Here is a 23,759-nt window from a genome sequence, read left to right as displayed (position 1 = left end):
GCTTCTTAAATATTTGGATTTGCCTTGGCGAAGCAGGAATATTGATTTGCATCTGAGATATGATTACAGGGATATTATCCAACAGAAGGGGAAGTCTCTTCAACTTCCTGCTTCTTTGCTAGTATCATAGCTGCCCATGTCAGATAGCTTATAAATGTAATGGTAGTTAAGGCACACTCAAACGGAACTAAGGGAGAGACAGACTTGCCAAGCACAGGTCTCCCAACATCCCCCCGCACTGTTCTGGTTGATTGGCAGGAAGAACTGTCCCTGTGGTCCACATTCTCTGAATCATTGATTATTGAATTGGCAGTATATACTGACTCACTACACAGAGACACATTACCGTTTATCCTTGCCCTTACCAAATCCAGTCAGAGCTGGTGAAGGATCGATATAGAAGCAGCATAAGGTATCAAAATAAAGGCGCTTTTCTCGAGGACCAGACCCTCAGAGAGAGCACATCTCCGGACTGGCCCAGCGAAGATATCCCCACTTTATTCACGCTCCCTTCTGTGTCATCTAGGCGTTTGGGTCTATTCCTCTTAAGCAATTTGAGGAACAAATCAAATACAATTAATCGATCGTGGGTCAAGCATGAGTGCTGTGACTAAGCAGATGGATACATAAGTGTGTGACCCTTTACCCCTGGTGGGCTCACAAGATGAGGCGTGTTGCAGAGTCAGCTCTCCATTATTATGGGGGGATTTAAGATTAAAGGACTAAAGGGGAAGTAAGGAACTTATTTCTGCAGTACCAGCTGCCTAAGAATTACATTTCCCAGAGGCCAGAAGCCACATTTCCCAGACTCCTCTGGGAATGAGGCCCAGTGAGCAAGCTGGAAGAGCAATTGCATTCAGGAGGAGAGCTGCGTTTTCGTTCCCAGCCTTGGGCCCCAGAGACCTGATGTCTACCCTCCTTGTATAAATAAAGAAATTACTCATCAGTTAATGGAAGTTCGTGCTTTAATTGTGATTTTTATAATCAACTTTAAGCATTTAGTTCTAAATCTACTGCATTGTACTGTATTCCCAAGTACTTAATATAATGCATACAGTAATTGCTCAACCAATAGTATTGATTTATTGATCTAACCTTTCCCCTTTTATCGCCCTGAACAATTGAACAAGCTTCTGTTTCGGAGCTCCAAGTGTATTGAAATATCCGAAGGTACCATAGTTGCACACTCTATCAGATCAATTCTCAATGAATGGGCAGCGGAAAGGATGGTAGTTGCTGCCTTGGGCTTGGGAATCTTGATCGAAAATCATTTCAGAATTTGGTGTTGAAATCATACCAGGATATTAGAAATACACTTTTCATTCTTGTCAAATTGGGCTCCGCCTGATCTCACGACCTGTTCAGCTTATAACTCAGTGCGCATTTTCTTCACCCCTGAGGGGTTCTCCCTCATGATCTCGGTCCAGAACGCCACTTGCTTGTCCTTCAGTTTCTCTCCCACCTTCTGGGTGAGTCCAATCTGCAGGTACTCTTCTCTCTGGTCATAGGCAGGCCAGGTCACCAGCCCTTCCCCGTTGGGGTTTCTGGATACAGAGTTGAGAGGAGAAATCACCAGTTAATCATGGAGCTGTTCGGAAGTCTGGCAGAGGCTCACGCCACGATACTCCGGGGCTTCCCATCCACCCCCAGCCTTACCCATTCCGAGCAAAGTTGGCCCAATATTTCATCATGGTCCTGCTGAGTTTGCTCTCCTCCTCTGAGGCACCACCTAAGGATGCGACCAGGAAATCTGACACCATTCCTGGATCGACTCTTGTCAGTTGGGCAGGGGAGGGGGTGAGGGGAAACGGAAACTTAATCTACAGGTTGCTTTATTCCAATTCAGCTGTAGAAAGAGATTTCTCTACCCAAACACACTCTTCCCCTTCATTCCTGGCTTTTGAGGAACCAAAGTTCATCATTTTAAATTCTGAAGATATATGATGGATCTTACACTTCATTCTAGGACCTTTCAACAAGAAGACAGGACCTGGAAATGGGGCAGAGCAATGGGATTATGTGCCAGCAGGGTTTTAGACTGACCCAGAAAGTGGACTTCATTGTTTTGTTACCAGCTGAGACCACTAAGTCGATTCAAGTCTCTCAGCTCAATTTGGTTTTTTAGGGATATCTCTGAAATTGGCCAATGGGTCATTTACTTTATTTGCTGCTATCAGGGACAGAGGTGCTTTTGACACGAGACCTCGCATTGGACTAAAAGAATTCCCTTGCTCGAGTTCCTCCATTGTGTTCGGATTATGCTGGATTGCGTGAGTGAGCCTGAGGATAAAGGGAAGGACAGTTTCACAAAGATTCTACTGCTAGAATACGTCACCTTTTAAAAACGGGCCTCCAAAGACAAAGTTCAACTCATCTCCATGGTCAGCCTGGACGTAATCTGGTTTAAGTCCCGTAGATGAACTGGGCCGATGCTGATATTCGTACATGTAGGTAGGGGCGCCGGAAGCTGCCGGTAAAGATGATGGAGATGAATTCAGGCTCCTAAATGCATCCCACTCTGCCCCCAATGAAAAGTGAGCAGAGTTTTGGGAGCAGATATCCAGACCTGGGGATTGGGGCCGGTATTCCCATGGTAGGGGTGTGGGGGAGTGGGGGGGAGGGTCAACTCCTCTCCATGATGGGTGCAGTGGAATTGAAGCCATCAGCATTGACCCCTCATTTTTGGGGGCAGACACAGAAGAATGGTTAACTGGCTCAGCTTGGAGTGTCCTGGGAGCTGACTGGAGGTGGATACATGACATCGGGGCAGCTCTGTTTTTCTAACTGTTCTCCAAGAGGGTTTGTCGCAGGTCCCTGGCCCTGCCTTACAATGTGGCAGGGATTCCATAGTGAACCTGGGTTCCTCTTACCCTGAGTCTGGCCAGAGAGCTTGGCTGGACTCCTCTCACCCCGAGCCTGGCCTGAGAGGTTAGCTAGATTCCCCTCACCCATGCAGGGATCCTTGTACCCCTACTGTGTTCCAGCCCAGGAAGAGTCTTTCTAATCATTACTCATCCATATTTCACTCTGCTGCCCAGATCATTTTCTAAAAGAATGGACAGTCCATGTTTCCCCAGTCCTTAAAAAACTCCAGGGGTTGCCTATCTACCTCTGCATCAAACAGAAATTCCTTACTATCACTTTAAAGCACTCAGTCACCTTGCCCCCTTCTATCTTATCTCTCTGATTTCTTTACTACCATTCTGTATGCTCACTTCACTCCTCTAATGCCAACCCAATCACTGTACCTCAATCTCATTTATCTTGCTGCCAACCTCTGGACCACAACCTTCCTCTTTATATCTAAAAGACCATGATTCTCCCTACCTTCAAAGCCTTATTACCTCACTGTACCTCGTTCTCGCCTGTCCCGCCATCGACCCCCGGCCCACGTCATCCCCCGGGCCTGGAATGCCCTCCCTCTGCCCATCCGCCAAGCTAGCTCTCTTCCTCCCTTCAAGGCCTTGCTGAGAGCTCACCTCCTCCAGGAGGCCTTCCCAGACTGAGCCCCTTCCTTCCTCTCCCCCTCGTCCCCCTCTCCTTCCCCCCCATCTTACCTCCTTCCCTTCCCCACAGCACCTGTATATATGTATATATGTTTGTACATATTTATTACTCTATCTATTTATTTATTTTACTTGTATATATCTATTCTATTTATTTTATTTTGTTAGTATGTTTGGTTTTGTTCTCTGTCTCCCCCTTTTAGACTGCGAGCCCACTGTTGGGTAGGGACTGTCTCTATATGTTGCCAATTTGTACTTCCCAAGCGCTTAGTACAGTGCTCTGCACATAGTAAGCGCTCAATAAATACAATTGATTGATTGATTGATTATTAAAATCACAACTTCACTAAGAGGCCTTCCCTGACTCATTTACCCAACTCCCTTTCCTTTTTGTGCTGTTCTTGCACTTGGATCTTTGATCTTCACTCTCATCTGTAAAATGGGGATTGAATCTGTAAGCCCCATGTGGGACAGGGATTGTGTCCAACCCAATTTGCTTGTATCCACCCCAGCGCTTAGTTTAGTGGCTGGCACATAGTGAGTGCTTAACAAATACAATAATAATAATAATAATTATAATAATTATTATTATTATTATTAATTCACCCCACCCTCAGCCCCACAGCATTTATATACATATCTGTAATTTTTTATATTAATGTCTGCTCCCACTCTAGACTGTAAGCTCATTGTGGACCGGGAACAAGTCTATCTGCTCTGTTATATTGTACTCTCTGTACACAGTAGGCACTCAATAAATGATTGATTGACTGATTAAACACCCGCTAGACTCTAGAACCAACTTGGGGCTTCTGTTTTCCCTGGATGACATCTTTCTGCACCTTCACTGGAACATGGGAGGAAGGGATTTTGGCCTTAGCAGCCACGCTCCCTAGAAGCTCCTTCCACCCCTCAAGTGTGACCTTGCACTCAAAAGGAAAAGCTCGTATTTAAGGAGCAGGAATAAAGTTATCTCTCCTCAGAAATCCAGATACATGAGCCTGAAAACCAAACAGAGATTTGGAGGAAATCATGAGCCTGATTGTGCTTAAACTGATGCTCAGTTTGATGTTCAGTCTGAAGGTGACACCCTTATTATGGAGATCAAATAAAATAACTCAGCTTTGCCTCTTCCTTAAGTGGAAGAGCTGAGGTTGGCCCGAGTTTGCAACTGTTCTTCTCCCAGATGTTAGCCAGGAGCTCACCTCTGTGGAAACGAGATGTTCGAACAGACGAGATTCCGAATACCAGGTCTCCCATCATCTCGAGGAACAGGAGTTTATTTCTGGCAGGATCATCTGGGACTCCAAGATATTCATCAACTACAGCAGGCACACGGTCCTTAGCGATGTTCTGGTTTGATCAGGGAAGAAGTCATTGCGGGAAAATGAACAACAGAGTAGAGAGTGATTCTCCCTTCCATATTTAGGATCAATTTCTGGCTATTTCCTTAGGTAAAAGTGAATTCTAGAGAGGAAATCCATTCTCTAGCAAAAAAGAACTTTTAGCATTTTCCAAAGAGAAATCTCCCATTAAAGATTTCTCATGAAAATCTGTCCTCTCTCCATGGCTGGAAGCGGTCCCACAGCTTCTAAATGTCTGCATTTCTTTCAAACCTTCTGCCATCACAGTGACCAGCTGACCTGCATTAGGGAGGACCATCACAAAGTTTGCTTCCCGGTCTCACCATCTGAGAGGTGACTGGAAGCCGCAAGCATGACGTGGAGTAGGGCAGCAGTGGAAGAAGACAAAAACAGCCACTGCAGCAGTCGCTGGCTACCTACCGGCACGCTGGGACTACTACGTCAGCTGCAGTTTCTCTTCCTTCTTTCTCTTCCACTACTGCTCTGTATTTGGATGCACAATGCATCATCTGCCTGGTGGAGTATGTGTGCTTTTCACTCTTGACTATACCTGTTTCTTAGCTCATGCACTTCTTTCTGTTTCTTTCCGTTTCTCAGTGCCTATCTCAGTTTCTTTTACCCGCCCTCACTCCATATTTAATGAGTTTTAACCCCTCCCAATTCAGAACAGTGGTACTGAGTTGGGTCTGGAGGGATTAAGGGCACTTTCAGCTCATAGCTAGTTTGATAACATGGAGAGAAAAAAGATTAATAGGTAAAAGACCCTGTAGACTGAAGGATATAGAGTAGCAGTATGATGAAGTGGATAGAGCCAGCGCCTGGGAGTCAGGTGGCCATGGGATCTAAACCCAGCTGTGCAACTTGTCTGCTGTGTGACTTTGGGCAAGTTACTTCACTTCACTGTGCCTCAGTTAGCTCATCTGCCAAATGGGGATTGAGACTGTTAGCCCCACATGGGACAGGGACTGTGTCCAACCCTATTTGATTGTATCCACCCTGGCATTTAGTACAGTGCCTGTCACATAGTAAGTGCTTAACAAATACCATAATTATTATTCTCCCCGGAGAGGTGGCTTAGCATTGTATGAGACTGGATCAGAACCATATTCTCACCGTGATGGGGAATGAACTCCACAGTAATGAGGCTACTGTGTCTCGGTCTAGCTGGTTCTCAGAGAGAGGATACTGCATCAACTGGAGAGAAAAATCAAATTGAAAAAAAATTAGAAACCAAGAATAGCCTGATACCTAGATTTAGAATGCTAACTTTTTTGACTTTCATCTGACAAGACAGAACAAGATTTTCTCATAAGTTAGGTTTATCTGGACTTTAAAAAAATTTCCCGGCAGAACAGTGAAAGCTGATAAATAACAAAGATCAGTCACCATGAAAACAAGTGTTCCCCAGACTAAGGTGACATTTGTTTAAAAGCTGCTAAGGTCTAGGGTTTACACTGACTAAACATGAGAGGGAAGATCATCATTGGCTGGACACCATTCATTCATACTTATTGAGTGCTTACTGCACAGAGCACTGTACTAGGCGCTTGGGAGAGTACAAAATTACCATAAACATATACATTCATTGCCCATGAGCTTACAGTCTAGAGGGCTTACATGGACCTAGTCATTTGGGGAAAAGTTCCTAATTGATCAAGCAATCAATCAATTGTACTTATTGAGTGCTTAGTCTGTGCAAACATTTGATGTTCACCCGACTCCCAGTTCCACAGCACTTATGGGCATATCTTTAAAATTATATATTATAAATTATTCATTCACATTAGTGCTTGTCTCCCCCTCTAGACTGTAAGCTCATTATGGCCAGGGAACGTGTTTTCTAAGTCTATTGCATTGTACTCTCCCAACTGCTTAGTACAGTGCTCTGCACATAGTATATGCTCAATAAATACCATTGATTGATTGCAGAGCACCGTACTAGGTTCTTAGGAGAGTACACTACAACAGAGTTGGTATTACACAAGTTCCCTGCCCATAATGAGTTTACAGCTTAATAGAGCTGCAACATAGCCTAATGGATAGAGCACGGGCTTGGGAGTCAGAAGGACCCGGGTTCTAATCTGGCTCTGCCAGTTGGGTGCTGCGTGACCTTGGGCAAATCACTTCACTTTTCTGGGCCTCAGGGACCTTGTCTGTAAAATGGGGATTAAGATTGTGAGCCCTATGTGAACAGGCACTGTGTGCAACCCGATTACCTTGTATCAACCCTAGTGCTTAGTACAGTGCCTCACACCTAGCAAGTGCTTAACAAATACCACAATTATTATTATTCTTATCATTATCACTATTAACAATAATGGATAAGAAGGTTTGGCCCCAGAGCCTTTTCCCGGGTACTAATCCTTGTCACAGGACTTTGTGGGGCCCAAGAAGCAGATGCTAAGCATTTTCCTGAAACTTTCACTATCAGCATATGCAATATTTTAAGGTGGGTTCTGGATGCAATTCTGGAAATTCAACAGGCATTTAGATGCAATGGGGCTAAAAGGTTTCAGGAGAGAGTTGTCGTCCTAGAAACCCCAGTCAAAGGAACACATTAAAGTCATGGATATGGAGGACACAGATAAACTCCTCTGGGAAAACAAAATGCAGAAGCAAAGCACTGAAATCTTGCAGCTAAGGGATTAAAGGACTGAATTCAATTGACATGCCTTTCTGATGAGCCCCATATGGGACGGACACTGTGTCCAACCTAATTAACCCCAGTGCTTGGAATAGTGTCTGACACATAGTAAGTGCTTAAACACCATAAAAAACAACTGTGGTTATTTGTGAAATGTTTAATATGTGCCAGGTACTGTACTGAATGCTATGGTAGAAACAAGATAATCAGGTTCCACATGGGATTCACAGAAAAAGCAGAAGGGAGAACAGGTATTGAATCCCTATTTTGCAGATGAGGGACCTGAGGCACCGAGAAGTTAAGTGACTTGCCCAAGGTCACACAGCAGATAAGTGATGGAGCTGGGATTAGAACACAGGTCCTTTGACTCCTAGGCCCCTGCTTTCTCCACTAGGCAACATTGCTTCAGTGGTATTTATTGAGCACTTACTGGGCGCAGAACACTGTATTAAACACAAGAAATCAAAATTCTCTCACAGATGGCATTAGCCAGCCAAATTCATTATTATTTATTCCGATGATAAAAGGAACAGGATTGAATTTCTTTTCAGCCAGTAGCTCTTCAGGATTCTTGGGGAAAAATACTCCATCCATAACTGCAGCCATAAATAGGGTGTTCTGGAGGTGAAAAAACAGAGTCACTTGCTATTTAACCATCATGCCTCCCACTCCCACCCCAACCCCTGCCCCAACCCCAATCCCTGAAGCAGAAATTATAAGATTTGGGGCAAAGACTGGAGAATGGCTCTAGTGCTTAATGGCCCTTCCCTTCTTCCCATCCAAGGGGAAGGAGACTTTAAGGACAATCAGGGGATTTTTATTTGATATTGGTGAGCCACTCGGACACACTTATATTCAGAATTACATAAATGAGGTCAAAGTCACAAAGACATTGATTCAGGCTCGCTGACTCCTTTGGCATATTACTATGATTATTATTATTATTATGGTATCTGTTGAGCACTTACTATGTGTCAAGCACTGTTCTATGCACTGGGGTAGACACGAGTTAATCAGCAACTCAACTGGGGTTTGCTTATTGCCAAATACTGACACAATCCTAGGATTCTTTGGAAAAAGGAAGGTGATGGAGAGGTGGAGGGTCGATCGATCATGAACTCAAACAAAAATAGCCAATAGCTTTCTATTTCATTTACTCTGAGCAACAAACATTGGGAATGGAGTAATAGTGACATGAGGGAGCCTGACAAGGTCAAGGGAGTTAATCAGTTGATTGTAGGCTCTTGGGAAGTGCCTGGTTTATTTCCAGGGAAGAAGGCATACTGTCCTTCTGGGAAGGTGGTCTGTTAATTCTCTCTGCATGTCATAGATTGGTGTGAATCAGCCATGCCAGGTTCAGCTAGCAGGCAATGGAGAGACTCCTCCTCCAAGGGGTCTGAAGGAGCTGGCTTTTTATGGAGTAAAAAATCTCTGGGAACGAGATGAGCTGGCAAGCAGTGACGCAGAACAAAGCAGTATAGGTGGGCACGAACCATTCCCGCCTTTACTGAACTTTAGTACAGTGCTCTGCACACAGTAAACACTCAATAAATACAATAGAAAGAATGAATGAATGAACTGCAGCTGGAGCTCAAACTTGTAATTGAGAAGCAAGCAAACTTACCTTCGTGGGGTCTCCCTGTAAGTCCAATTTGAGTAAATCCTGTCATGTAAAACAAAACCAAGAGTGAATGAGAGAGCTTCCTGGTCAGAGACATGAGTTTCTTCTCCCACCTGCCAGATTTGTTTCAATCGCATGGTGCCAATCCAAATTACAAACAGGGATCCATGGCTCTCCTCCCTCACTGTTCTCCCGCTTCACTTTTGTGGTTTTTTTTTTTTATGGAATCTGTAAAGTGCTTATTATGTGCCAAGCACTGTGCTAAGCAGTGGAGTAGATACGAGATGATCGGATTGGACACCGCTCCTGTCCCACAAGGGGCTCACAATCTAAGTAGGAGGGAGAGGGAGAACAGATACTAAGTCCCCATTGCATAGATGAGGAAACTGGGGTTCAGAGAAGTTAAGTGAATCGCCCCAGGTCACACACGGTGGGCAAGTGGCCAAGTCAGGATGGGAACCCGGGTCCTCAGAGTCCAGGCCAGTGGTCTTTCCACTAGGTCTTGCTACCTTCCCTGCATCTGCATCAAAAACGTTTAGAACGAGGGTGGAAGGCTGCCACAGCAAGGTGGGGATCACTCCGACTCTAGATCAATCACAGAGTGTCATCGGAAGCTGACTATTTTCCGCCTTCTCAGGGGCCTCAGCCAGAAGCTGGAGGAGGTATCCCCACAACAAAAATTCTTTGAAATGAACCTAATTGCAAACAATGTCCTCAAAGATGGAAGCACTGGATGCAAGAAGACTTGCATTTGGAGGTAACAGAGCACTTTTGTTTGACTCACCCCACACTCCTGGCTAAGGGCGGCCCTGAATTCCTGTCACAGATACTTGGCAAATGGGTCTAGAATGGACTCATAAATGGACACCCTATTTTACAGCTGAAAGAGCCATCTGGGGTGTAAGTAAACCAACCCTCCCTAAAGGATTACCAAAAGCTGCTGTTTTTTATCCAGTTTTCACTACAAGTGACTTGGGGTCTTCTCCATGCCCCAGGAAGGTCTACCAATTGTCAGTCTCCCCCGCAGCTTCCTGAAGTTTCCCCACTGTAACCTCCAGAACTGTTGAGTTCTACATGTGTTGAAGTACTATTACATCTTCTCTAGGGAGAAAAAAAGCCCCTTTTGTTTGGGTGGTGGAGAGGGTGATCTTCAAAGTAACCAGAGTGAATTGGTGGGAGGTGCACTGTGGACACACTCGTATTAAAAAGTAGAATCATTTCCAGCCGATCCTTGCTGAGGAAATGCTTAACATTCAACAGAGCTTCCTAGCCTGGAGCCGGGGCAGATAACAGTCTTAAGTGATCCCACGTAAGGAAAATCCATTAAAATAGCGGTTGGGAACATTTCACCTACCATCTTCACCATGGTTTCCAGGATCTCCTCCTCAGTCCGTCGCCGCAGACAGTGAACCATGGATGCTGATGTGGTAGTTGTACATCCAGCGAGGGTGGCCATTTTCTGTAATCAACAGCCATTATTTGCAACCTGTCACATTTGGTTCATTCTACACCTTAGCCTTCTCTGGACTCAAACACATATTTTTTGGTTATGCCCCCAAACAGATTTTCGGAAGACTTCACGCCTGTACCGTGAAACATAACGGTGCACCTGCTCTTCAGAATTAATAATGCCTCTAGTAGCATCCTAAATATAGGTCTCCAGACTCTCCAGACATGAATAGGTTATGGGCTATTTTCTAAAGTTAACATTCTCCATGTGCTGAACAGTTATGCACATTTGTATTCATATATGGAGCACTTATATGTCCAGTTCTGTTAAGGGACCAGAATTTCCACATTAAGGAAAACTCACATTTTAGCACTCCCCATAGTAGAAGTTGTGCATGAACACACATGCATTTCTTCCAACCCTGCACTGCACTATTTGAGATAGGCTAGAAAAGTGCTTAGAACAGTGTTTGTCACAGAGAAAGTGCTTCCCTTAACAAATACCATTATTATTATTATTATTGTCAGAAGAATGTTTCCTAATTCTGTTGTCATTTTCTAGCCAAAATGTAAAAGGAAACACATGCAGTGGCAGAACTGAGTGTACATAGTCTACTTAATGGTATTTATTAAGCACTTACTGTGAAGCACTGTGCTAAACTCTGGGGTAGATACAAGATGATCAGATTAGTCTCAATTCCTTTGCCACAAAGAGAGTCACAATTTAGAAGATAAGGAGAGCTGGAGTCTTTTTCCCATTTTACAGACATGAAAACAGAAACTTAAGGAGGTAAAGTGACTTGCCCAAGGTCACACACAGCAGGCCAGTGGCAGAGCTGGGACTACAGTCCCAAAGTCCTAATTTTATGCCTAATCACACCACCCCTGGGTCTCCTCAAAAATTGTCTATGTTCTTCTGGACCTACTGTCTTAGTCATCTGCCCCTATGTTTTGCCAGGTTTGGGAGTAGAACTAAACAAGTCTGTTATGGTTAATACTCCAGAGGATGAATCCTATTAAGACACACACAAAAAAAAGTATTCTCAAGTAGTTCAAACTCAGAGAACCTACTTTTGCTACTGGCTTAATGTTAGGGTTAAAGAGAGCATGTAAGAGGACAGAGCCGCTCTCAGAAATAGCCCGGTGGAAGAGGTTCTTGGCCAGAGGAGAAACAACCTGGGGAAATATGGAAAGAAAGAGACATGGGAGTTTAGGACAAAGACTGTGGTTTGATCACTGCAGTTTGAATCCACACAATATAGCCTTGGACATATTCATTAACAATTTCCCACTCTCACACACCCTTACTAGCCTGTCCTCCCTCTGGGAGAGTTAGTGGCAGTAAAATGAATGACCTTAGTAGTTCGGATTATTACTGGTCCTGGATGAGTAGTTGACTGGCTATTTCCAAGATCATGGGGTGCTACTTGGTTAACTTCCGAAACTGACAAAAGCTGTTCTTATCCACCTTCAAGTCCTGCTTGCATTACCGTGACCTGGCTAATTTCCGCGAAAATGCTCAGACGTCAGAAGACATTTTCTAAATTGTTAGGCCCTGAAAACTCACAAGAGCAGAAACGCTGACAGCTCCAGCAGACTCCCCAAAGATGGTCACCAACCCTGGGTCTCCTCCAAAATTGGCGATATTCTCCTGGACCCACTGCAAGGCTGCCACTTGGTCCAGGTAGCCCCAGTTCCCTTGAGCATGTTCGTCTCCAGTGCTGAAAGACGGGGCAGGAGGAAGGGGGAAGGAGAAAGGAAGGAGAATGCAGAAAGCAGCCTGGCATTTTAGGGCAAGCGGCATCAATTGATCAGTGGTATTATATTGAGCTCTTACTATGTGCAGAAGCAGCACTTGGGAGAGTACAACAGAATTAGTGGACATGATCCCTGCCCTTAATGAGGGGACAGTCTAGACACGTGAGACCCCTGAAACCAAGGGATGGGACCAACCTGCACCTGAGCAGGAATGTTGGTGGTGCTGAAATATAAACGAGGACCAGCTTAACCAGACACAAATAAATCTCACTCACCACTTTGTTGTCCACATCACCGTCCCTCAGTTCTCCCCCCTCCCACCTAGGCCAATCTTATGTCCCAAATGCAGGGGAATGCATGCTTGACTATCTCATTTGTCTATTAACCTCTATATACTGTCTCACCGCAAATGGAGACATTTAGCATTCTCCATTCTGGAAAGTGACCCTTGTGGGTAGTCAGAGAATCTAGTTTTAAGGATGATTTCAAGCTTTCTACTATTAAGAAAGGGCTTAATGCATGTAGGTTCTAATGTAGAGCCCTACCTCAACACCCTAAGGAGGCTCAAAAAAGCGTGAACTCACTTGATTTAAATGATTTAAGGGTTTACCTGAAGAATCCCAAGATGCCCAGTCGGTACTGAATAATCACCACCACCACGTTCTCAAAGGCTGATAACACTGAGCCATCATAGGTCGAAGCGTCACCCTCCACTAAACCCCCTCCGTGGATCCACACCATCACCTGCACAGAGAACAAACAGTCTTCTTGGTCACCTCCCATAGTCTGCCTTGGGGAAAATGTGAAATCTGAAAAGGCGTAGAATCCCGCCAGCTTTGGCATAGCTTTGTCTCTGCTTTGCCAGCTTAGTTCATACAACACATGCCGGTAGTCAAAAGGCCCTGGGTTCTAATCTTGGCTCTGCCACTTGTCTGCTGCGTGACCCTTGGCAGGTCCCTTCACTTCTCTGGGCCTCAGTTAACTCATCTGTAAAATGGGGATTAAGACCGTGAGGCCCCATCTGGAATCTTTCCAACCCGATTTGCTTGTATCCATCCCAGGGTTTAGAACAGTGCCTGGCATACGGTAAGTGCTTAACAAATACTACAATTAGTAGAGTGTTAAGTCTGACTCATGTTGTTGTAGCTGTAGCATAAGTGGTTGGGCATAGGCTTACTCTGAGGGATTCCGGGTTGTCTCTCAGGTTGTGGGTGGAAGGAGGAGAGAAAGCTACCATTTAATTATGGATCAGGGATAAATGTGAAATACTGGAACTGAGAACAGAAACTGGGACCCAAGTGACCCAAGGTCTCCACATCCCTGGGCCATGGTGGGAGTCACCTTCCTCTCTCCCTACTGACACAAATCCCACCCCCAAGGAGGGCAACTAGGGCAGAAACTCCCCTCACCCCAGTCTGAATGTTGGGAAGGATAATAATTATGGGCATTTGTTAAGTGCTTACTATATGCCAAGCACCGTTCTAAGCGCTGGTGTCTCCCCAAGGATATTTGCTTGGAGTGGTGAGCTCCTAAAGATCGACCCCTCCAAGAAGTGTTACACTGATATAGTTTACGGTTGATATTTTTGATGGTTGAATTTTAACATGTTTTCACTGTGGTTAGATTACTTATTGTTCTGGGTGTTTGTCCTCTCTTCACTTGGACTGCTAGCCCCTTGTGGAGCAGGGCCCTGTCTAAATCATATTTTTGTGTATTTACTCCAGGGCTTAGTAGTTGATTAGCCCATTGTAAGCACTTAGTAAGTGAATGTAAGTAGTAGTAATGAGCATAGAACAATCTTTTCATTATATAAGGAAACAGTACCCTTCTAATTGCTTTTCTCTATAAAGTACTTATTCTCAATATCAGTGTCTCCATTTCAAAATTGCAAATACTGAGGCCCAGAGATTGGGAGATTCCCTAGTATCAGGGCACCTGGCAGTGACAGCAACAGGACATACTGAAGAATCAAGCTCTTAGTTTTCAGGGTTGACAACAGATTTATAGCCCTTTGTTCCCCTGCTCAAGGTATAACAATTAAATTAGAGGACAATGAATTGTTGAGGAGATACAGACAGAGAGCAAATGGTTGCCTTACTGGGAACTTGTTGCTGTTTGTCAGGTCAGCTGGAGTGTAAATATTGAGGTACAAGCAGTCTTCTGAAAATGTGAGGGAGATGTTTTCTTTTCTGTTTGTGAAAAGGTCTGACAGCAGCTGGCCGTTAACTGGATCCTGAATGCACCTGAATTGGTGAAAAAGAGACAAGAAGCACTACTGACTCTCCAAAGATTAGGGTTACCCATCCTGGATTCTTACATTTATCATGATGAAGTCGGTTTTTGTTAGCATGGTTAAGCTTTTCATCTCAGGTTGACATTTTCCTCTCCAATTTTATTAAGGGGGTCAAATCCCCCTAGGTTTAGATACAATGGACTTAGAAGTTCATTCAGTCTTATTTATTGAGCGCTTACAGTGTGCAGAGCACTGTACTAAGTGCTTGGGGTTGGAGTGCACCTCTCCCAGTGTCCTCCTCAGTCACCTCTCCCACCACCACCACCACCTCCCTTTCTTCAGTCTGCCAGCAATGTTTACTGAGAATCAACTGTGGGGAGAGACAGAGGAAGGGCAAGACAGGGTCTCGAACCCAAGGTGTTTTCCTCTGAAGGGGGAAAAGAGACAACACTACACAAACACAAATGAAGATGTGACTAGACCGTGATCTCCATGTGGGCAGGGAACACGTCTACCAACTCTGTTGTCCTGTACTCTGCCAAGCACTTAGTACAGTGCTCTGCACACAGTAAGTGCTTAAATACCATTGATTATTTGATTGGTACAAATACGAGGAATAAGAGATAATGAAAAGAAATAGGACATATATTCATTCATTCATTCAATCGTATTTATTGAGTGCTTACTGTGTGCAGAGCACTGTACTAAGTGCTTGGGAAGTACAAGTCGACAACATGTAGAGACGGTCCCTACCCAACAACGGGCTCACAGTCTGGAATGGGGAGACAGACAACAAAACAAATGTTGGGCAGAGATCAATAGTGGTGCCAAAGGGAAGGGCTGAGAGTTTTCTGTAGAGATTGGCTAAGGACCTTAACGCACACAATTGAACCAACCTGACCCATGGGTATCCAGAGCAAAGTTGTGATTCTGGCCAGGCAACTAGTGTTAGGATGTAGGGGAGGGTCCAGTGAGGAGGTGTTCCACTGAGGAACTGGGTGGCTGCTGTTGCCACCACTGCCACCACCGTATTTCCCAGGGAAAGTACAGCCAGGACTGTGTTTGGTCCTTCCTGAGGCCTTCCTGGTTTCTTCCAGCTTTGTTTCCCTTTTCTGTACCCTTCGTGACCTGCCCCATCCGGCCTTACCTCCAGGCCATACCTCTATATCTGAAGGAGAGAGCTCCGGGGCAGACAGGGCAGCCACCTAAGAATCAGGAGAAGGAACCGGGCAGGGGAGGGAGGCTGGACTACTGCACCAGCCTTCTCTCTGATCTCCCATCCTCGTGTCTCTCTCCACTTCAATCCATACTTCATGCTGCTGCCCGGATTATCTTTGTCCAGAAATGCTCTGGGCATATTACTCCCCTCCTCAAAAATCTCCAGTAGCTACCAATCAATCTGCACATCAGGCAGAAACTCCTCACCCTGGGCTTCAAGGCTGTCCATCACCTTGCCCCCTCCTACCTCACCTCCCTTCTCTCCTTCTACAGCCCACCCTGCACCCTCCGCTCCTCTGCTGCTAATCTCCTCACCGTACCTCGTTCTCGCCTGTCCCGCCATCGACCCCCGGCCCACGTCATCCCCGGGGCCTGGAATGCCCTCCCTCTGGACCTCCGCCAAGCTAGCTCTCTTCCTCCCTTCAAGGCCCTGCTGAGAGCTCACCTCCTCCAGAAGGCCTTCCCAGACTGAGCCCCTTCCTTCCTCTCCCCCTCGTCCCCCTCTCCATCCCCCCATCTTACCTCCTTCCCTTCCCCACAGCACCTGTATATATGTATATATGTTTGTACATATTTATTACTCTATTTATTTATTTATTTATTTTACTTGTACATATCTATCCTATTTATTTTATTTTGTTAGTATGTTTGGTTTTGTTCTCTGTTTCCCCCTTTTAGACTGTGAGCCCACTGTTGGGTAGGGACTGTCTCTATATGTTGCCAATTTGTACTTCCCAAGCGCTTAGTACAGTGCTCTGCACATAGTAAGTGCTCAATAAATACGATTGATGATGATGATGACCCACTTTAGAGATGTGGGTTTCCCATGAGTACCTGCAGCCAATTTATAAGTTGAGCCATTTGAGGAGGCTTGCCCATACCTAAGTATGGACAGAGAGTCTATGGGTCAGGTCTGAGTTCAAAATAGAATTCCCATGTAGGTGGATTAAGGGCTGGGAGCCAGAGGGATGGCAAAACTAATTTGTAGAGTCTAGGAAGGGTTCGGCGCTCTGTGCTCTGGGAGGCTCGGAGCCTGGAGCATGGGAGGGAGGGCCTTGGAGATTGGTGATGAAGGTTTTTAAGGGTGACCAACTTGGGAACCGTGAGGACATGGGCCACAAATGCACAAAACCTGATCAGAGAGATTGTTAGGTGACTTGCAATGAGCCAGAAATAGAAAGAAAAGGCCAAGGGCATTTGTCTTTCTGCCAAACAATGGACTCCCAGGGATTTGTCTGATTTATAACTGCAATCAAATTTCATCACCCCAGGGATGCCAACTTAATCGTTATTGCTTTTCTGTTTGGCTTGTGGGGGGCGGGGGGTGGGATTCAGAAAGCTAGTCCCTTCATGTCCTAGGAATAAACTTTGCAAATTTGTAAGGCTTAGAATGGATTCCCAATCAATAGTTGTAGTGATATTAGTATATCTTGGGCATTCGTATGATGCACTGCATGGTACTAGGTGGTTAGGAAATCCAGAATGACGAAGTGGCAGTTTCCCCACTTAAAGAGATGCTTACAAACAAGGCAGACAATATAAAAATAGTTACAACTTTTCTTTAGTCTCCTTCCCTCCCTTCATCCTTTCCTCTTTCTCCTCCTGTACCTAGCACTCCATCCCCTGAGGAAACAAGGCTTACACAGGTGGGTAAGAAAAGGCTTCCTTCACATAGTTCCAGGGCACAGCTGGCTGTGGGGGAGCGAATCTCAGCTCCCCCAGAGGGGGCTTGGCAAAAGGGATTCCCAGGAAGACGTTGATTGGTTTGTCAAACCCTTGGATGCCCACTCGCTTTCCCTGGACTTTCCCGTGTTTGGTGTCCACCACGGGTTGCTCCACATTGTGTTCTGCAAGAAATATAGAGCAAACAAGCGATTTCCTATTAGTTCAAGTTTTTCTGGAGCACAAAAGCTTCTATTTCTTCTTTCAAGCCTTTTTTGCTTGTGCCTTTGGTATGATTTCAGAATTTGAATTTTAGAACCCTAGAGCTGAAGTGGACACAGAAAGGATCATGATCCATTCCTCTGCCTCCAGGCAGGTTAATGACAAAAGCATGCTGGGTAGGTGGTTTTCTATTCTTTCCTTTTCTTTTTTTAAGATATTCAGGGCTCGTGATTTCACAACTTCTTCAGGAGCCTGTTCCAATATTTATCCACACTGATGGGTACGAAATTCCTTCTTTATGTTTATCTTTTGCTATAACTCTAGACTGGTAAGCCAGGTGTGGGCAGGGACTGTTTCTCTTGATTGCTGAATTGTACTTTTCAAGAGTTTAATACAGTGCTCTGCTCATAGTAAGCACTTAATAAATACGATTGATTGAATGAATGAATGAATAATTCACGCCAATTTTCTCCTAAAGTTCAAGGAAACGTTTTCTGGACACTCATAATGCTTATTGATTTAGGCAGTTTTGGTCAATGCTAAGAGAGACATCTTTGACATATACCGAGTTTTAGCTACCAGTTGGATTTACCTAATTTATGTTTCAAATGAAAATATTATTTGCCACTGTAAATTGCCCTCCATAATGTCTTTAATATGTTTCTAGACAAGTTTAATTATTATGGGAAAAAGGAGTGAATCCACTACCAGTCATGGCTCAGTGGAAAGAGCATGGGCTTGGGAGTCAGAGGTCATGGGTTCTAATCCTGCTCTGTCACATGTCTGCTGTGTGACTTTGGGCAAGTCACTTAACTTCTCTGTGCCTTAGTTACCTCATCTGTAAAACGGTGATTAAGTCTGTGAGCCCCACGTGGGGCAACCTGATCACCTTGTATCCTCCCCAGCGTTTAGAACAGTGTTTTGCACATAGTAAGCGCTTAGCAAGTGCCATCATTATTATCTCCTATCGGTCACACATCCAAAGAGCCGATATTGTGGTTTGTTATTGGCAAAGATGATCACTCATGACATCCTTGGGGAAGGTGATGGGATTAGATATCCTAGTATTTTCCCCACTTTCTGGAGAGGAGGGAGGCAAGAGAGGATTGAGTATCTATTGAGAAATATAGGCAGCGAATGTGTCTACAAACTCTGTCGTAGTGTACTTTCCCCAGTGCTTAGCACAGAGTTCTGCACATAGAAAGCTCTCAATAAAGACCATTGATGATGAAGTGCGACCAGGTGTGACCCTGAGAGGGGAACAAGTTAATTAGGTTGGACACAGTCCCTGCCTCGAATGGGGCTCACAGTCTAAGATCTGCAGAACTGAAATAGTATGAAAACCATGGAAACCAACAGACAAGGAAAGGGGAAGACTTCCACAGTAGCTTACTCGCTTTTGGCCCTGAACCAAAAGCCAGGGAAAAGAGAAGACTTCCAGAGCTGCCCACTTACTTTCGGGCCCCTCACTAGCCTTTCTACACGACCTCCCCGAACCTTGCAGGTAGATGCTCTATCACGGCTGAGACCTTTAACAGCTGGGTCCAGGACGAACCCCACCTACAATTTGGGGAGCTGTCAGTATCCAGAGAGTGGGGTCTATCAAGCCTGCTGCCCCCTTACTGAAACCAGGGATTTTTGCTGCTCCAAGACACTGGAAGCTCCTTGAATGGAAGAACTATGTTGACATTTTGTTTTTTGGCAACACCTAAAGGCCCAGCAGAGTGAGTAACATAAGTTAGGGGGATAAACTCGGTGTTACATTCTGCTCTCTGTAAGAGATATTGTATCTCATACAGAGGTACATCAGTCACTCCTCTTCTGCCGATACTACTGCATCAGCCTCCTTGCTGACCTCCCAACCTGCTGCCTCTCCCCACTCCAATCCATACTTCACTCTGCTGCCCGGATTATCTTTCTACAAAAACATTCATGGCATGTCACCTCCCTCCTCAAAAATCTCCAGTGGTTGCCTATCTACCTCCGAATCAAACAAAAACTCCTCACCATTGGCTTTAAAGCACTTCCTCACCTTGGTTCTCTTCTTCTACAACCCAGCCCGCACACTTCGCTCCTCTGGTGCTAACCTCCTCACTGTGCCTCAATCTCACCTGTCTCACTGTCGACCCCCTGGCCTGAAACGCCCTTCTTCCTCAAATCCTCCAGTGAGTCTCTCCCCCTTCAAAGCTTTACTGAAGGAACACCTTCTCCAAGAGGTCTTCCCGGACTAAGCCCCACTTTTCAGCATCTCCCACTCCCTTCTGCATTGCCCCGACTTGCTCCCTTTGCTTTTCCCCCCACTCCCTGCCCCAAAGCACTTACGTATATAACTGTTATTTTATTTATTTGTATTGATGTCTGTTTACTTGTACTGATGTCCATCTGCCCTCTTCCAGACTGTGAGCTCCTTGTGGGTAGGGATTGTCTCTCTTTATTGCTGCATTGCACTTTCCCAAGCGCTTAATACAGTGCTCTGGACACAGTACACACTCAATAAATACGATTGAATGAACGAATGACTGTAAGAGCGTTAGTTTATTATGGACAGGGAATGCGTTATTTCTTAAGCTGTACTTCCCAAGTTTCAGAGTAGGCCCTAAATGGCTGGGACTGGAAAACCGAGGGGTGGTGGACATTTTGGCTTAAGGGGAGCCCAGTTGGGAGGCTCTGGTCCATGTGTATACCTAGATCTTGTGCCTGTTCCCACTCCTGATTCCGCCCCAGTCACTAGCTGAAGAGGGTGTCAATAACAGAGGAACCACCTCTTCTTGGACTGCAATTTTACCCGCCTTGTCCCCATGGCTACCCCTGTTTATCCTACCTGGGCTCTAGCCACTCCCTTACCACAAACACTCAATTCCAAGACTCCCCCTGCAAATCCCACCATTCAGATTTTCATTCCTTTTTTATGGTATTTGTTACAGCTTACTATATGCCAGACACTGTTCTAAGTACTGGGGTAGAAACAAGATAATCAGCTTGGACACAGCCCCTGTCCTACATTGGGATCAGTCTTTATCCTCATTTTACAGATGAGGTAACTCAGGCAAAGAGAGGTTAAGTTACTTGCCCAAAGTCATACAGCAGACAAGTGGCAGATCTGGGACTAGAACTCAGGTCCTTCTGATTCCCACACCCATGTTCTATCCACTAGGCCACACTGCTTCTCTATTACAACCTACATATTATTCATATTACACTCATATAACCTACACTCTTCATATTACAACCTAAAGGCAGCCAAATGGTAGGTGCAGGAGTCCTTTGTTGCCCCATCGGTTTTAAGGAGGACCTGATTCATTTCAAAATTGTTTTTCTAGGGTAGTACAGTGTTAGCTTAGACCTGATTAAGCAGGAAATCAGTAGGGCCGGTAACAGAGAGCTAAAGATTTCTCCAAACTCCCAGACTCCACAGATCTTTAAAATGTTAATAAATACACCCATTGTCTGTCTGTTCAAGCAGTATCAATCATGACCATAACAACAACAGTGGTATTTTTAAAGTGCTTAACTATTTGTCAGGCCCCTTTCTAAGCTCCAGGGCGGGAGGGAGTATAAGAAGATTGGAGAAAATATACATGGAAATACAAAGAAGTTGATTTCAGGGCCACGTCGGTTACCGTGCCATAACTTATTCATTCATTTGTATTTATTGAGCGCTTATTGTATGCAGAGCACTGTACTAAGCGCCTGGGAAGTACAAATCGGCAACATATTGAGACAGTCCCTACCAAACAATGGGTTCACAGTCTAGAAGGGGGTCACAGTTGTTCTATGACACCCAGTCCGGCCAACAGGAAAAGATATCTTATCAACTTACCCTGTGCAGTGAAAGCGGTGAGGGAAGCAGACAGCAGCAGAGGAAACAGCAACCTCCTGACAGGAGTCATCATGGGCCCAGCTAATGATTACCCCTGAAGGGAGGTGGAGGGCAAGGTCTCTTGTTCAAATGCTGCCCAAGTGGGACATGGATGGATGGACTGAAAAGGGAGTAGCTCAGTCAGGTGCAAACAAGGAACAGGTTGATTTCATTCCCCAAATGGGTTTGAGCAGCAGTGGTGAGTGCAGTGAAGTTACATGCATAAATGCCCCACCCTCTCCAGTTCGGTGGCCAAATTGAAAATGCTCAAATTACAATTTTAACTGTTAGATTACCAAACACAGTGAGTGTTATGTAACTTATTTTTTATTGTTGTTCAGACTTTAGCCCTCAGTATGACCTGGCAGTTTCTTTTTCACTACAGGTAGGCAATTTACTCATTTCTACTTTTCAAATGCACTGAGCTAATGTTCTAGTGATAGAGCTTGAGGCATAGTAAACCTTTAACAAATGAAATACTGCTACTACCAACGATGTAGATGTTGGCGTCCAAAGATAATAATGATTTTAATTGTTAAACACATACTACGTGTCAAGCACAGTTCTAAGTACTGGGGTAGATACAAGCTAATCAGATTGGACACGGTCTCTGTGGGGCTCAAAGTCTTGATCTCCATTTTACAGATGAGATAACTCAGGTATAAAGAAGTTAAGTGATTTACCCAAGGTCACACAGCAGACAAGTGGCAGAGACAGGATCTGAACCCAGGTGCTTCTGACTCCCACCCATCTGCTTCCATCCAGAAACTTGAATCTAATCCTAGACCCGTCACCATCTAGGTAGGTTAAACTTAAACTCTGTTGGCTTCAGTTTCCTCAACTGTAGAAGGGGTGTAAGACACCCTGACTCCACACAGCCATATCACAGAAACATTAGGAAAGTCAGTGAGCAAATATCTGAGAGACTTGGTGGATTTTTTTTTTTTACTATGGTGATGATGATAATGGTATTTGTTAAGCACTAGTGTGTCGAGCACTGTTCTAAGTGCTGGGGTAGAGACAAGCTAATCAAGTTGGACACAGACCCTGTCCCACATAGGGCTCACAGGCTCAATCTCCAATTTGCAGATGAGGTAACTCAGGTATAGAGAAGTGAAGTGATCTGGCCAAGATCACACAGCAGACCAGTGCAGAGGCGGGATTAGAACCCAGCTCCTTCTGGAGCCCAGTTGTTGTTTTATGCTGTCGAGTCATGTCCGATGCATAGTGACGCCATGGACACATCTCTCCCAGAACGCCCCACCTCCACCTGCAATCGTTCTGGTAGTGTATCCATAGAGTTCTCTTGGTAAAAATACGGACGTGGTTTACCATTGCCTCCTTCCGCGCAGGAAAATTGAGTCTCCGCCCTCGACTCTCTCCCCTGCCGCTGCTGCCCAACACAGGTGAGTTTTGACATGCAGCAGATCGCCTTCCACTCGCTAGCCACTGCCCAAGCTAGGAATGGAATGGATATAATTCTGCCTGACTCTCCCTCCCATAGTTGAGACTGGTAGAGAACTGGAAACTCTCCAGGTGCAATCCTGAGAGGTGCTAACTCCCAGGCCTGTGGTCTATCCACTACAGCACTTAGAACAGTACTTTGCACATAGTAAGTGCCTAAAAATCCATCAATCAATCAATCATATTTATTGAGCGCTTACTGTGTGCAGAGCACTGTACTAAGCACTTGGGAAGTACAAGTTGGCAACATATGGAGGCAGTCCCTACCCAACAGTGGTATTAGGCCAGGATGTATTTGTTAAGCACTCATTACTTGTCAAACACTCTTCTAAGCACTAGGGTAGATACAAATTAATTTGAGGTGGATGCCATCATCATCATCATTATTATTATTAGAACAGTGCTTTGCACATAGTAAGCGCTTAATAAATGCTATCATTAATGGAATGTGGTTTGAACATCCATTGTGTAGCAGTGCCCTGTGTTAGCTCTACAAAGAGATATGATCCCTGCCCTTGAGGAGCTTACAATTTAATGGAGAGCCCAGAAAGGAGGAGCAGCTTAGCCTAGTGGATAGCACATGAGCTTGGGAGGCAGAAGCACCCGGTTTCTAATCCCCGCTCCATCACTTGTCTGCTGGGTGGCCCTGGGCAAGTCACTTACTTTCTCTGTGCCTCAGTTACCTCATCTGTAAATGAAGCAGGGTGGCTTAGTGGGAGTCAGAGGTCATGGGTTCTAATCCCGGCTCCGCCACTTGTC

General features: G+C 45.1%; 1 protein-coding gene and 1 non-coding gene across 2 annotated transcripts; both read right to left on the bottom strand.

Annotated features, from left to right (window-relative positions):
• Positions 1-947: 947 nt before the first annotated feature.
• On the bottom strand, positions 948-21,734 carry CES1 (carboxylesterase 1). Its single transcript, XM_038753679.1, has 14 exons — positions 21,498-21,734; positions 17,436-17,640; positions 14,441-14,585; positions 12,953-13,086; positions 12,152-12,305; positions 11,656-11,760; positions 10,490-10,594; positions 9,139-9,177; positions 7,992-8,132; positions 5,984-6,064; positions 4,712-4,859; positions 2,336-2,467; positions 1,657-1,729; positions 948-1,544 (listed from the first exon to the last, which is right to left on the bottom strand). Exons 1-14 carry the CDS (start codon positions 21,568-21,570, stop codon positions 1,367-1,369), a joined length of 1,713 nt encoding a protein of 570 aa, XP_038609607.1. The 5' UTR covers positions 21,571-21,734; the 3' UTR covers positions 948-1,366.
• A 1,218-nt stretch (positions 21,735-22,952) lies between these two features.
• Positions 22,953-23,090, bottom strand: LOC119935247. The gene has a single exon (XR_005453134.1). It is a non-coding gene; the product is annotated as a small nucleolar RNA SNORA7 (small nucleolar RNA).
• Positions 23,091-23,759: the final 669 nt, after the last annotated feature.

The sequence above is a fragment of the Tachyglossus aculeatus genome, chromosome 11 (genome assembly GCF_015852505.1).
Source record: "Tachyglossus aculeatus isolate mTacAcu1 chromosome 11, mTacAcu1.pri, whole genome shotgun sequence".
NCBI classification, from domain to species: Eukaryota; Metazoa; Chordata; class Mammalia; order Monotremata; family Tachyglossidae; genus Tachyglossus; species Tachyglossus aculeatus.
The sequence above is the reverse complement of the archived record's forward strand: the minus strand, read 5'-3'. Positions and strand labels throughout refer to the sequence as shown.